Source organism: Odontomachus brunneus, unplaced genomic scaffold, assembly GCF_010583005.1.
Source record: "Odontomachus brunneus isolate Ranch 3 - 2012 unplaced genomic scaffold, Obru_v1 Obru_scaffold_029, whole genome shotgun sequence".
Taxonomy (NCBI): Eukaryota; Metazoa; Arthropoda; class Insecta; order Hymenoptera; family Formicidae; genus Odontomachus; species Odontomachus brunneus.
In genome coordinates this window covers 1,492,209-1,506,567 of record NW_022639479.1, presented here as the reverse complement: position 1 = coordinate 1,506,567, position 14,359 = coordinate 1,492,209, and the positions used below count along the sequence as shown (strand labels likewise).

At 41.8% G+C, this 14,359-nt stretch overlaps 1 protein-coding gene across 2 annotated transcripts in view; it reads right to left on the bottom strand.

The window, feature by feature from the left end:
- Positions 1–112: 112 nt before the first annotated feature.
- Positions 113–14,359, bottom strand: part of LOC116842994 — a 16,412-nt gene continuing 2,165 nt past the window's right edge. Inside the window, exons 1-9 of one of the 2 annotated variants that reach the window (XM_032812911.1) lie at positions 12,074–12,098; positions 10,133–11,115; positions 9,363–9,653; positions 7,806–8,581; positions 6,267–6,434; positions 5,635–5,875; positions 5,094–5,220; positions 4,821–5,002; positions 113–3,154 (exon numbers count right to left, since the gene is read on the bottom strand). In XM_032812911.1, the coding sequence (XP_032668802.1) occupies positions 2,909–3,154; positions 4,821–5,002; positions 5,094–5,220; positions 5,635–5,875; positions 6,267–6,434; positions 7,806–8,581; positions 9,363–9,653; positions 10,133–11,038 (2,937 nt within the window). In that variant the 5' untranslated portion in view covers positions 11,039–11,115; positions 12,074–12,098 and the 3' untranslated portion in view covers positions 113–2,908. Of the gene's footprint in view, positions 3,155–4,820; positions 5,003–5,093; positions 5,221–5,634; positions 5,876–6,266; positions 6,435–7,805; positions 8,582–9,362; positions 9,654–10,132; positions 11,116–12,073; positions 12,099–14,359 lie in introns of those variants that run through there. The other variant, XM_032812910.1, reaches the window with a different exon arrangement.

The following is a 14,359-nucleotide window of genomic DNA, read 5'->3' as shown; positions in this document are numbered from 1 at the left end:
GACGAGTGACAATGCGCATCACGATGTGTCGCGCGTCTCTTCAATTCCGACGAAGGTGGGGAATTACATCGCTCGCGGTAAGGGAGAGGCGGGAATACCAGGTGGCAAATTGTCGTGTATAAAAATGTATTTTGCGATTTACATATATGTTAATGCGGCACACTCCCAGCGTGCTCAACGTACGCTCGACGCAAACTTGCTCACTCACGCACGCACGCTTCGTTCTCCGCGACACACGAGCGAGCTTTCCATATCCATTGTTCATATTATTATCGTGCACCTCGTGTAGGTGACTTATGGCACTAGCCTTTCAGTTCGCGGAACAGCCAGGTATACGTGTCTACACTTGGCGCAAGGCTTGGCGCCTGGCAATTTATTCCCTCGTGCCGTAACAATATTTATAACCGGTTCACGTTCCGCGAAACGATCTTGCAATCGTCCACTTAGCATTCCGCTTCTTCGTTCTCCGTTTCCAAGTAAATCGCGAATAATGCGAACAACGCGAAAAGAAAACAGAAAAAAAGAAAAAAGAAGCAGCGGCACAAACCTTTTAACAGACATCTTAATTTCGATAAAACCGCCGGAAAGGAGGCCCATCTGCAATAATCTTGATCTTTGACATATTTTGTAATCGGTTAATTCCTCCTTCATTATTGAATTTTGCCGAGCGAGTAGTTAGGGAGACCCGCAATCGTTTCGCGGAATAGGTCGTTTTGATACGCGATTCGCGTTATACATATATGACCGTCCGATGCACTAAAATTAATATACGTTTGAACATTATCACCTTATAAAAAGTATTAACTGAAAGTATATGTACACGTTAATCAGAGAAAGACATTGCCAGAGTAGTGCTAGATATGTTAGAAAAAAACTGCCCCGTCTTGCTAAGTGTTACGAATCGAACCTTCCGTGCGCGTTTGCGTTAAATAAACAACTTTGCATTACATCTAACGGAGTTAAGCTGTAATATTCCAATCCATGTTATTAAACTTATAAAAAAAAAATACCTCACCGAGTGGGGATATCGAGTACGACCAATCCTACATTTAAAAAAGCACTCTCACGGCGCGCTTGGGGTATTATTAGAAACTATATCCTACTTGGCCACGGAAGGTTCAAAAATTAAAGTACGCAGGTAGCAATTGTTACATTATGTGACAGATTAGAAATAACAACAGTATTTACCGTGACTTAATTATACAACATTCAAAACACATAACAATATATCGATGCCATGAAACCTCGAAACGTCATATATTTAGTGCCGAGCGTGGCGAAAAAATATGTTGTTCAATTTCGAACATCTCGCTAAATCGAAATTGGAACAACAAAACTTCATCCTGGAGTAGAGGAAACGTTATGTTATTTAATATGCACGATATTTTTCTCTTCTTTCGTAAAAAAGCGTCGATTGTTAGTCCTTAGGGCTATATGGTCGTGTCTCACATTAAACGGACGTTACAAATACGAAACTGTCTCATGACATTATACTTGTAATTGCGATACAATTGGAAAAGACTCACATCCAACTTTAAATTCAAATTCGAGCATCTTATATAAGACTTTGTTTTGAGTGACGACAACAATATTAATTGTTATTAACACATTCGCTACCACGGCTTATTTAGATGACTTTTCCCACAGATCTCTCTTCTCGCACTTTCCTTCTTTTTTTTATATAATTGTATAAAATAGATTTGATTTGATAACCTGGCTATAAAGAATATTTTGTTATCACACATAGAGTGCGATTTATTAAGAACTACAAATGTTTTAAAACGCCATGTGGACCAATTATAGTTTTTCTTTAAAGGCTTCAAAGTTTTTGCAGCGTCTAATGTATCGCACCCATACATAAAAGATAGAGTCTGGCCAGTGTTGCCCCTCAAAATGACGTTTTTATATTTATATGGTGATGATAACTGCTGTCAGCAAAGTATATTGCGAATATCAAATAAAACATGCTCCAAGTTACTTTTTTCATCATTTTGTATCATCATTAAAATAAATGTTAATTTGTAAAATAAATGTAAATTTGATGTTTGAAGTTTTTATCACTTATTATCACGAACGCCATGATAAAGGTTAATATATAATCAATAAAAATTTGTTAAACGTAAAATAAAAATGTTAAAAATTATATCTTTTTCCATGGAGTGAAGTCTGTGAGTGAGTTAGTTTGTAACCTCTCACAATATGATAGACTACTGTGATTCTGCTATTTTGAGACCTGCAAACTAAATCAATGGAAAAAGATTCGAAGAATGGTCAGACTCTATCTTCTGAAGATACTAGTCACACATATGTAACATTTGTCTCTAATGAGAGATCATTGCGTTACATACATATGATGTTGTTAGCGAACATGTTAAGTTAATATAGATCTGAAGTCCTAGAGCACACAGAAAATCATAAAGCAGTAAGGAAATTGACCAATCGTAATCGTTTATTCATAGACCGTGAATAGAATAACCGGTTGCGATTAGTTAATTTGTTTACTGCTTAAATTTTACTGCTTGAGTTTTCCTATGTACTCCTGGCCTAAGAAGCGCGCGATTTTCCTTGCTGGTTCACAACTTGAGCGATATACAGCTACATATGTTGTTACAATAACAATTTCCCCTATATTTTCGCGCGATTAACAATTGTATCGTATCGGTGCTTGCTCTCTCGCAGTCTCGGAAGTTCGCTTCTGATGAACATACATGCCCCGTACATACGTTCGCGAGACGAAGCGACGAGGAGTCCAATTCACGTGGTGTGCTCCCGAATACTCTCGCTAATTGCACTTTTTCCGGTATTACTAAAGTTACATAAACTACTTTCGTGGAGATCAGTCTTACATGCGACAACCCGCGACGCGACAGTCGTCGCCGAGCTCGTTCCTGCGCTCTTCTCGTCGTTATCATGATTTCTTGTAGAACACCTTTTTGATGACTTCCTTCCTGTCGGCTGAGACAAGAGCCAAGGGCGTTTTACCCTGCCGGTTCTGTATGTTCGTGTGACCTCCGGCTTGTATTAAGAGCAAGCAGACCTCCTTCTGTCTCTCCAAGCTCACGGTATTCGAAACCGCCGCGGCCATGTGCAGCGGCGTGTTGTACATGTAGTTGGTCTCGTTCACGATGTCCGGAGTGGCTTGGCACAGCAACACCTGTTGAGCGTAGAAAAGCGTTGAGCGTGATTCACGTGAAAACGAAAGCCGAGCCCGCGCGACATCATCAGAATCGAAACAGAAGCATAGCTAGCGTAGATAGGTGCGTTGCGTCGAGAATTTGATCGCGTTGGGAATTTCACTCCTCTCTCGCTCTTACTCTCACTCTCCATCCTCTGTTTTTCTTTTTATTCCCTTGCAAAACATCAGTTTCAACAAAATTCGAAGTATTCTCTCGGATATTCGTATCGCTCATCTCATTAATCTTCTCGATATGTTTGTTTATTAATTTTCAGAAAAGAGCGATTTAGCAATGGGGTGCGTCGGATAGTCGGCGCGTATTCGCGTTATCGAGCACTTGCGCTGCTTACAAACTTTCGACCTGAAAACAGGTCGTTTCGGTCTACTGGAATGATCCTTCAGAGAATTATCGAGCGCGGTGTTACGTAATGCAAAAGTAAGAGAAGTACACGATGCATTGAAGTGCCAACTTTTTATTGTGTAACACATTTTCCTGTAATTTTTAACTGTCAGATTCGATAACGCTATCGTGCGATATAGTGCGCCGCACGGGAAGTTATCGCGTAGTGTGGTTCTGGGTGAATGAGTGAAATTGCTCTCTCTCTCTCTTGTTTCCTACGATCACTTTACAGGATTAATACTCTCTTTCGACACGCTAGTCGGACGTGAAGGAAAGCGATTAAGAGAAGTCACTTCAGTTTATGGGATCAATCATAGACACATGAGAATATCTGGACGAAGAATGTGTTGGTAATTCAGGCAAAGGGGTGATCAATTCGCTGCAGGAGGAAGTCACAATACTTCAGGTTATTCAACTTGACGCGCTACTATTCGACTCGTACGCATTTGCTTTGTGTAAACTTCACTTCAATACAGCTTGAATACTCTTTCCCGAACGAATACACTTCAGAACGTATCAGACCAATGAGAAAACTTCTGGGAATTAATCAAAAACAAGTTCACCAATTGGGTCATTGTTCTGAAATGCATCAAAAGAAAAATACTTAAAGCGTACTGAAGCAAGATATATATCTTACAACACGTTGACATACTGACTGATAATAAATTGATGTTGAAAATTTCTTTCAGAAATGTTACTTCAGTTTGTAGTGAAAATGCTGGTATAGAGCTGAAGATATCCGAAGAAGTCGCGGCGGAAGTACCCAAATTGTTCCCCTTACTGCTAATTAAACCCTATCCCCTCGTAGAATGCTCCGCCCAGATGTTCTTCAGTCAATGGAATCAACATTGCGGTCGAGTCATGCGGAATGTTTCATAGATCGCACGAATAAAATCTCTCTTCGGAGAAACGGACGATATCACGATCATATTTCTCGTGTAGCCTGTGTTGCAACAGTTTGACACTTCAATTACGCTTGAACTTCGGATTACGTCTCAATTAAGATAAGGTCCGCCCGAACTTCACCGCGAAACGTATCCGCCCGTCGTAATCGACTCTGGGAAGATCCTCTTGGGTTTATATCGGCGACAGAGACGTTTCATTGGGATCCCGCGAGGCGTACAGAGCGTAAGCGGACTTGCATAAACCTCAAAACTCAATTAGACGCGATCGGTGGCGCGCGATAATGACAATTTCGATTTCACAAGTGACGCACGGGCCCGGAAAGTCCCTCAGGTAAATTACCTTGACGAGCGCGGGATCACAGCTCAACGAGGCTGCCATGTGTAAGGCGGTGTCGCCACACCTGTTCTCCTTGACCCTGGCGCTCGCGCCGTTCTCCAGAAGCAGTCGCGTCGTGGCCAAGCATTTGACATCTCGTCCGATAGGATCGTGCGTTTCGACCGCCACGTGAAGCGCGGTCCTACCTGCAAACGCAAACGCGTTCCTTACACCTCTTATCGACCTCAGATTCTAGTTACTCAACTAACCGACCGTGCGCATTTCTGCTCAACTAACCGTCGTAATTGCACCTGGACAGATCAAACACGGGACTCCCTTCTAATGTCCTCAATGCCAACAGCTCCGCCAAGACCTCCCCGTGAGAGTCGCCACGTGCCGCAATCGAGTGTATCAGCGTGTCGCCCTAAAGCGAAACAAAAAGAGAAATGACGATCAGGAAATTTCGCTCGCCGTCGCGCTTGAAATTATCCTCGACACTCATTAATCGCGCTAATTTGCCTTTTTGTCCACACGTGTTGACTGCCATGCTATTTCCGCTTACGCGATTATCCAATAATCGCGTGCAATAATCACTTGTGTATGTGTACGGATTTATTAATAAAACGGTATGTGCTATTCATATAATTACTTGGTAATTATACGATAAGAAACACTCCCCGAGCAAATCGAAGTCAGTCATCCAAAGACACTCACGAGAGTATGATCTTTGCGTTTGATCGAGAAAATAATCGTGTGTGTACGAAAAGCGAATTAATGAATTGTCATCGCGACTTGGTTCGCGCGGCGAGCAGTCTTGAGAAATCTCAAGGAAACTCACGCGTATGTGATACAATCTCTGGGTGATATCGATCCGCTTCTGCACCATTGCTGCGGCCAGGTATCCGGTGACGTACGACATTTCCGGACAATTTATCGCGGCCAAGTATAGAGCGTCCTCGCCGCGATTGTTCACCATTGACAGCGCGCCCGGCATGTTGCCCAATCTTTCGACCAACGGCGCCAGATAGGCCTTCTTCTTCGCTAGCTCGTCCGGATTGCCCACCAGACGCATCAGTGCCCTGTCACGCGCGAACATCAGTGATTACAGTGAATCATTATTTTGAACTCTCTTTTGTCGATAATTTCTAAATGTGATCTATATATAAGCGTTTCGATTGGCTTACAAGCATACTCAGAGACACCTCTGTCGATGCAAGAGAGTTCAAAATGGTAACCTAAGTAATTATTATTCGAGAAAATGCAAAACGGATGGTCTCGTTGACGCGAAAGCTTCGCATACACGTCGACTGTTTCGCCGGTGGCTATAAATAGGCGGAATAACGCAATGCTCTATCTTGAGATTATCAATTAATGCGCGCAATGTACGCTATGTATGATATACTTTTTGAACTTGCTCTTTATGCACATTATATTCGTACGTTTATACTTGAAGCGGAATGAATCACTTACGTATCGCCATCCTCGTCCACGGATGCCAGTTCCTCTATGGACTTCTTCAAGAGATTACTCATGGCTCTTTCCACTTCCTTAGGATGTAATCCTTCCTTCAGCCTCTCGCTCGCTCTCACGGATGGTAAATTTAGCGAAGGCCATGGCATTATGCCTCGATTAGACTTTCTGCGACAAAACAGTCTGGTTAAACCACACCTTTTATCATTTGATCAAGTGGTAGATATGATAATTGTTCAAACGCCAGTCAACGTGAAAGCCACAGCTTTCAAAAACTTTGTACGACCAATACGACTAATAACAATAATCATTAATTAATGATAACTGTGTGGAAAAAACTTTCAAAGGCAGAACTTTCAAAGCTTCACAATACGCGACCAATTTCTCGTGTAAAGAAATTAATCTTATTTTTCCAAGATGATTTTTCAAAAGCATTTTTATTTCGTAGATATTTTCTGATAACGCAATGATATTTTCATCTTATCGAAGGCACGTGTTACGTTTATCGAATGTACAAAACATGTGAGACGCGTGGCAAAAGAAAGGGCAGTATGTATGTAAACAATCTGTCTTGTGAATACAACGTTTGCGAAACTTTACCAGCTCGTAATAATAACCGAAGTTGTAGACATTGTATCAATAGATAAAAATAGTCGGTCGACACTTTGACATCATTTTGTGTATTGATATTTTTTTTTTTAACTTTTGATATGAGACATCTCTGAAGCGACATTTCTTTTATGATAAGCTGATAAAGATTTGATAAAGAATAAACTAGAGTTGACCATCGGTTTACCAACCGAAGGAAACGTTCGATAGGATACGAATTTTTATTTGCGACACGGAATCTGCGTAAATATTCTTTGTTTTGCGCTATTTTTACTCCGCTACTTTTATAACTGACAGCATTTCTAATCGTTGACGTTTATACAGCTATTGAAGATAGTTGGTTAAAACATTAATGTTTACTTATTTGTTACGTAAGTAATTGTTAATTGCAATATATGAGTGTTGCGCACTGACAACTGCGGTAAGCCTCTCATATATGCCACTACGTCGGAATTTATTTTCAATTTGCAGTTAATCTCGCATCATTTGCACCGAACAATATTAGAAGTGCGAACATCTCATTTGATATACAAAACAGCCAATTTATTGCGTCTCGTATCTGTTACGATATATCTGCCATTAATTCTTATTACGCAACTATAACGCGCACGCTTAGGATTATCTTTGTGTTTCACGATCACGATGTGTAATTCAAATGGCATACCTCTTTCCAGGAAGAAGAAACTTTGATTTAATGAGAGTGCTTTTTCTCCAGCTAACGCCGCGCAATTTCTACATTCAAGAATCAGAGAAGTGACATTTTTCTTCCTCTCATCATCAACACTTTGCGGATCACCGTCGTCTCCCCAGCTTTCCCTCTACCCCTCTCTCTCTCTCTCTCCTTCTGTTTTTCTTTCTCGCATTCGCCTACGTTTCGTATCTCGTAAGACGCGCATTTTTTCGAGGATGTCGTCGTAGAAGCGAGCTTACCTTTGTGGGCGGTTCGGAGGCACGAACGAAGAAACCATCGTCGGTATCTGGTAATCGTTAGGCACGTACATCGCCGACGGCTGGTTGTATCTTCTCTCCAAGTTCTGATTCTCAGGGTTCCTCACGGACCTCTCGGGCCCGATTAAGCCGCCGATGTTGCACAAGGTATTGTGCTGCGACACGTCGACCTGGGCGCTCTTCACGCCGGGCTCATAATACCTTTGCTCCTGGATGGTCGTGTGACCGTTAACCGCGCGATTCACGAAGGTGCAACCACCGGTACCTTCTTTCGTCGTGTAGACAGACACGAGACTGCCGTCCATCAAGCTGCGGACCATGGGGTTCGTGTTGGGCATGCTCAGGCCGCAATTCTCCGGCTTGTTGCTTAGCGCGAGGTTGCTCGAGGTACACTCCGCGGAATTGCTTTGTAAGGTACGTGCAGGTATGCATTGATTGCTGTATGTTGATGGAAAATAAGGCGCGCTCGAGGCGATCTGCGGCTCCTTTAGCGTCTTCCGTTGCTTGTCCTCCTCAATTACCTGCTCCACCAGCTGAAGTAACGCGCAGTCGATGGTGTCGCTACTGTTGACGATCGTTCCCGAGGAGTCGTAAGTCTCCTTCCACCCGGACAGAACGTCGAAGCGGTCGCCGAGGTGTTCCTCGATCTGATAGTTCAAGGGTGTCTGGTAGTTGGACGGGCTGGACGCGTCGCCATAGGACTGATTGGATGAGGACGAGGAAGACAACGCCTGCGGTACTCGATAAGTCGACGCAACCTGTTAAAGAGGCCGACCGATTAATTTGAATTATCTGCCGCGAACCCGTGTTGCACATGTGCGCCAAAGTAAACGACAAATGACAGTCATAACGTCAATTATGCGACTGCTCGAGCATTTCACGGGACTTGTCAAATTATGATAAAAGTGTTTCGTCAGATAACGATGGAAATAATGTGACGTGCACCACACTTGGAGGCGATTCCTGATATGGATTCTTCTAAGAATGAAACTGACTGTTCTCTCTTCTCTCCCGTTTTATTTTTACCGCAAGAATCATGAATCTAATAATGAAGAAATCGCATGAGACATACGTTAGGTGAACTGCAAATCTCTGTTACTAACCCTTGAGAAAATTATCCGAATAAAATTCTCATTGAAAATTAGGAGATAAATCAATGAAATTCATAGGCTGCATTGGCTCTTATTTATTAATATCAATGGACTTTATATTTATTAATATAAAATTTTTATTACTTCTTAACACAAAATTATCGTCTATGAGGAGTCATGATTCGTTCAGACCAACAATAAGTTGCCAACGGCTTGTGTATACGCCGCGAATAAATTTGACACAACGATTTCATCATCTTTGCGCGGTTCGTGAACTCGCTCAATGGAGAAATCGTTGTTTCAGCGGCATACCTAACGTCACGTGCTTTCTCGCGTTGCCCGCGAAAAAAGCCCTTTCTCGCCGACGCCTGTCCCGCTCGCGTGCGGATTCGCCGAAGCGCATATACGCGCGTAAACTCATGCATTTATGTAGATGCTGCGGGCTTACCTGCGGTGAACCGAGCGGACTGTCGATCACATTGACGTGCATCTGCGGTGACTCCAGGTTCGCGCCAGAGCCAGGTGATTGCGCGCGACTCGACGCGCGACTGTTCGACCTCGAGACGACGTAGTTGTAGCTGCTCGCTGGCGAATCCGACCAAGTTTTCGCTCCCGGCGACGGAATTGAGTGACTACCGGCGTCCGAGAGCACCGCGGCTTGAAAACCGCCGCGCGACAGGATGTCCATCAAGGACTCCTCGCCTGGGTCATTGACGACTATGGAGGGAAGTGGTGCGGTCTGAAATGAGATAAATCCTCCTTTGTATCAAGACTCTGGCGAATGCTTCCTGCGTCGTATCGTTACGACAGCACACACGCGCGATCTCTTACGCCTCCTCTTATCGCAAGTTGCACAATTATGTAATTGCGTATGGAATTTCAATGAAGATATACAAGAAAATATCCTCAATGATATTCCCTTGTTTTTATAACACGGTAAAGTGCGCGACGTCTTGTGATACGAATTTTTCGAATGTTCTATTTAAAAAAAACTTTGCTCGGTCTTTTTATAAGTCTTTTAATAGTTTTATAATGGGATCTTTCGATATACTTTTATAATAGTCTTTTAATTTCTTCTTTTATAGTATGAGTTATCATTTGATAACTCATACTATAAACAGCTAGGTATTTTTAAACATGTCATATATCGGCCAGTGATATATTCTTTGATAGATTAGTGACAAGACACGAGAGAAAACAAATAATGTGTGCACTCACGTCGCTGCCGGGTTCGCGGAACATACTGTCGTTGGCGTTCTCTCCAGTCCAACCGGAGTCCATAGTCAGACCGCCGACTATCGCCCCGATCGACAGCTGATTTCGGCTTGAGTTCGACAGCTGGTCCAGGCAGGAATTCATTTTCTCGCTGTAGTCCTTGTTTCTCAGGATCAGCTCGGCGGTCTTATCGTAATCCACTGCGTGAACGGTGTCCACGTTCTCATTGGACGCGCGCGACAACCAGCTCACCATGGAGTAAGGATGTTCTCGGAGGGACTGGAAGTCTGGCTTGATCGGACCACGCTCGACCAGATCGGAATCATCGGAGTCATCCTCGTGCTTCTGCTGTCGCTCCTGCTCAGACTCCTCGTCCTCATCCACGTCGGAGTCTTGGTCCTCCTGCGGACGACGTTGCTCTTTGTCGCGAGGCTTCTCGTAACAGTTCTTCTCGACTGTCACGTGATCTTCGTTATTGTTGATGTCTTCGTTGTCGACATGGCGATTTGTTCGCAATTCGCAGGTGTCCCGATATTCTACATTGTCCACGTTCTTGTGAGCGGTGCGACGCGACGTCTTGTTGATGTTCTCATTGGCGTCCTCATCCTCCTCGTTCTCGTCATTGTCGTCCTCATGGTCGATATTGCGCGCGAACCGCAGGTTCTCGATTTTCTCGATAATATCGTCGAATTTGACTAGCTCCTTGCGAAAGTCCTCCTCGGGGTCGTAGCTCTTGTCAGCGTCCGCGCTCGAACGGTAAGATGTGTCCGGGCTGGTGGACATATCCTCGGACTCGGTTGACCCGTAGTCCTCCTCCAAGGAGCTCACCGATGAATAATCCGGGATCGAAACGCGTTGTAACGTTAGTTTCTCGATCCGTATCGGCGAAACTCGACTGGTATTCGCCATGTTTCCCGTCTCTGGGTTTCCCCTAACTTCGCGTAATATATATAGTGGACTGCTTAAGCGGAATCGTGTCCAAGAATCTGCGAAACGTGAACAGCAAGAATTAATTGATTTTCTTCTTATTATATGATACTACTATGATACGTACATTCGCGTAGATATTTTCTATTACGATTATATCAACTTTTCGAAGGAAAACATTTATTAAAATTTAATCATTATTATAATATAATTTAATCATAATTTATCTCTGTAATAATTCAAAACAATTCAGCTGATGAATAAAAGCTAAAGTTCTCAACATTGTATATAGATTTGCTCGGTGAATAACAGTGTATTGGGGGAATTACATTATGTGTTTGCGAATTTCTGTCAATGTAAACCGTATTTTACGGCACTTATAACGTTAGCTTTCAATTTTGTCTGATTCAGCTCTTTTTCTGTTTGCAAGAACGTAGCTATACTGAGAAGGAGAAATTATTAATGCTAAAATTATAGTTATTTTCGACTGCAGTTATCTTTTTGTTGATCTAACGAAAAAAATAGCAATAGCAACATGCACATGTAAGGTTATCATCACTAACACTACAATAACACTGCAAAAATCGTTCTCTTAACTATAAATCTTTCGCTATGCGATTATAGTTACAAATACTAAACACTTTTCTCTCCGTGCCCGCGTATGCATCCACTGCCATCAGCATACTACCATCTATAAACTACGAGAGTGCTTTCCACGGCTATTATACGCGTTGGTATCGCGGATCGTTGTTTCCACTGAAAATGCTATCGTTCGATAATGCTGTTCTTCGGCGTCGCGCATTGTCTGACAGAAAAATACGTATCGCCGCGTTTATATTTCCACGGTCAGGCCGAGGGTCTGCACGCGAACAGTCAACGGGTAAGAAAGCGAACAACAGAACGGGAATAATGATTCAGCATTACATATTACGAGAAGTGCACTATACCGACTGCGCGCGTAATTGCGAAAATGACTGTTTTATGAGATCACAGTAAAGAAAATTGATAAACTTTCACCCTCAACGAAGGGTAATCCGCCGGACTGCTGTCAGCTGCTATTACACTGTAATTCGCAATCTTCGGCTGATAACTCAGCATGTTCGTTGTTCGCTCGACTCTAGACTCACTGCGGAAATTTGGAGCAAAGGTTGGCCGAACGATTGCGCTTGAGCGCAGATATTTGATTAACAGATTTTCCCAATAAAGCTTAACCTCGCGTCGGATTAAGGATCTAATTAAAATGAAACGTAGCCCCGCGCACGGAAGCACGAACAATGGACAAAAAAATACAAGTGAGTCTACGGAAATAAAAGCTGGCGCAGCAATTTCGTCATACGGAGGAAACGTTATCTCGTTTTGTTCTCCCAATTAATGCAAATCTTGTTTGCTGCCAAGATTCGCTTCCATCTCTCTTTGTCTCTCTCTCTCTCTCTCTCTGCTTCTCTAATTTTGCATTAATCAAATCCTAAATTAAAATTTTGTTACAATCCAATTAAAATTAAAGAAGTGCTCAAGAAATAAATTCATTACCTTACTTATATTGAGAAAAACGAATCTTACTGAAAATTCTCTTCCATCCCATTCTAATCGTTAATAATTTTAAGTCCAGTAATGTCCAGTATTGAAATAAAAGATACTTATCTTTTTAATTGTATCCTTTTAAAAATTGGCTAAAAAGCTACATTGAGAAAAAATATTTGAAAATTTAACTGCGGAATATAAAGTTTATTCACAGAAATAAACTTTATGTCGCAAATTTTACATCTCATAAATTTTCAAGTATTTTTTTCTAAACTAGACAGTTTTCTGTGAGCTAACGACTCCGTTGAGTAAATACCTGCGATGAATAAAACTCTGTTCACATGTCAAATCTATGAGCCAAATTTCCTTGACAAAGTATCTTTTACGGTTCTCTTTCTAGCATCTAGCAGCTGACAAGACGTGGCGCGCGCGGTCTCAAGAGGCACTATGTATACATCGCGGAAAGTGGGCACGCGCGTTTGTGGGAAAATTACGGTGTTTCCAAGTAATCGTTAATTTAACATACCCCGATGAGTGTTTTTTTTTAATCGTGCACGCAGTTTTCAACATGCGATTACTGATCAAGCGAGCGCGTGAGAGGCGTGCATATTGCACGACAACAATATACGACTACGTAATATTGTGTTGCTCAATAAATAATTTTTGCCGGAAAAATCGAAGAACACGGTATCCTTCGCAGGAAATTCGATTCCGCTATCAATAATCTGCAGTGTAACGTAATGTTTGAACGTTTTCTCATTATCGACGATTTTTTGTTGGCAAATGACTGATGATAAAAGATTTCCCGGGAATGAAATCTCGAAACGAGATAGAGGGACGGGCGAAGATTTGACTCGTCATTTGACTTTACATAATACTTTAAACTAATACACGCTATCGCCGACGAATATGTTGGGTTTCGAAAGTTAAATAGATTGCGACTCGTCGGAAGTTCAGCTCGGCATTTTATTGAGAGTGGAATATGGAAATTGAAGAATGCCTAATCATTATTTATGTCTGGAAATTATTCATCGTGTTTCTGCGGTGTGTGTCTGAATCGATATTAATCAAGGTAGATTAAGCAAGTTGAATTGTTCTACCGCTTGGTTTACATACACTTAGTTGGAAAACATTGCAGAAGCGAGACTTGTCTCTCCCACTTCTCCCACAGAGGAATCACAAATAGCGAGAGAATCAAATGTACATATTGTTCTTAAATTTTCGTAATTGTTCTATTATTTTTATTATTATTATTATTACTCGTGGTTTTACCGAAATCGAAATACAAGTTCGACCTACTTCTGCCCAATTTACAAAAGTCGGTATAACCACTTGAAGATTTGAGACTATGTACACTGAGAAAAGTACTTATAACTATAATCACATAGAGGAATAATTATTACAAATTATGGTGAAAAAAAATCATTTTTTTAATTAAATCCTACTGTAATGTTAGTGATGGTAACTTGTATGTTACTATTACCATTTTCATGTTATAATAATTAAAAGATATGTTTGGGGCCAAAAATAACTATGATGTTAGACGAAGCATTTTTACCTCTCAATGTAACGAGTTTGACTCGTGACGTGTATTTTGTATTCAAATACGAAAACAAGTCAGACTCGACTTTGCGAAGAAATAGGTTGATTTTTGAAAATATTTCTCAATTTAAATTTTGTTATCTATTTATCTATCTATCTATCAAGAGAGAAAGGGAAAGGGGGAGAGAGAGAGAGAGAGAGAGAGAGAGAGAGAGAGAGAGAGAGAGAGAGAGAGAGAGA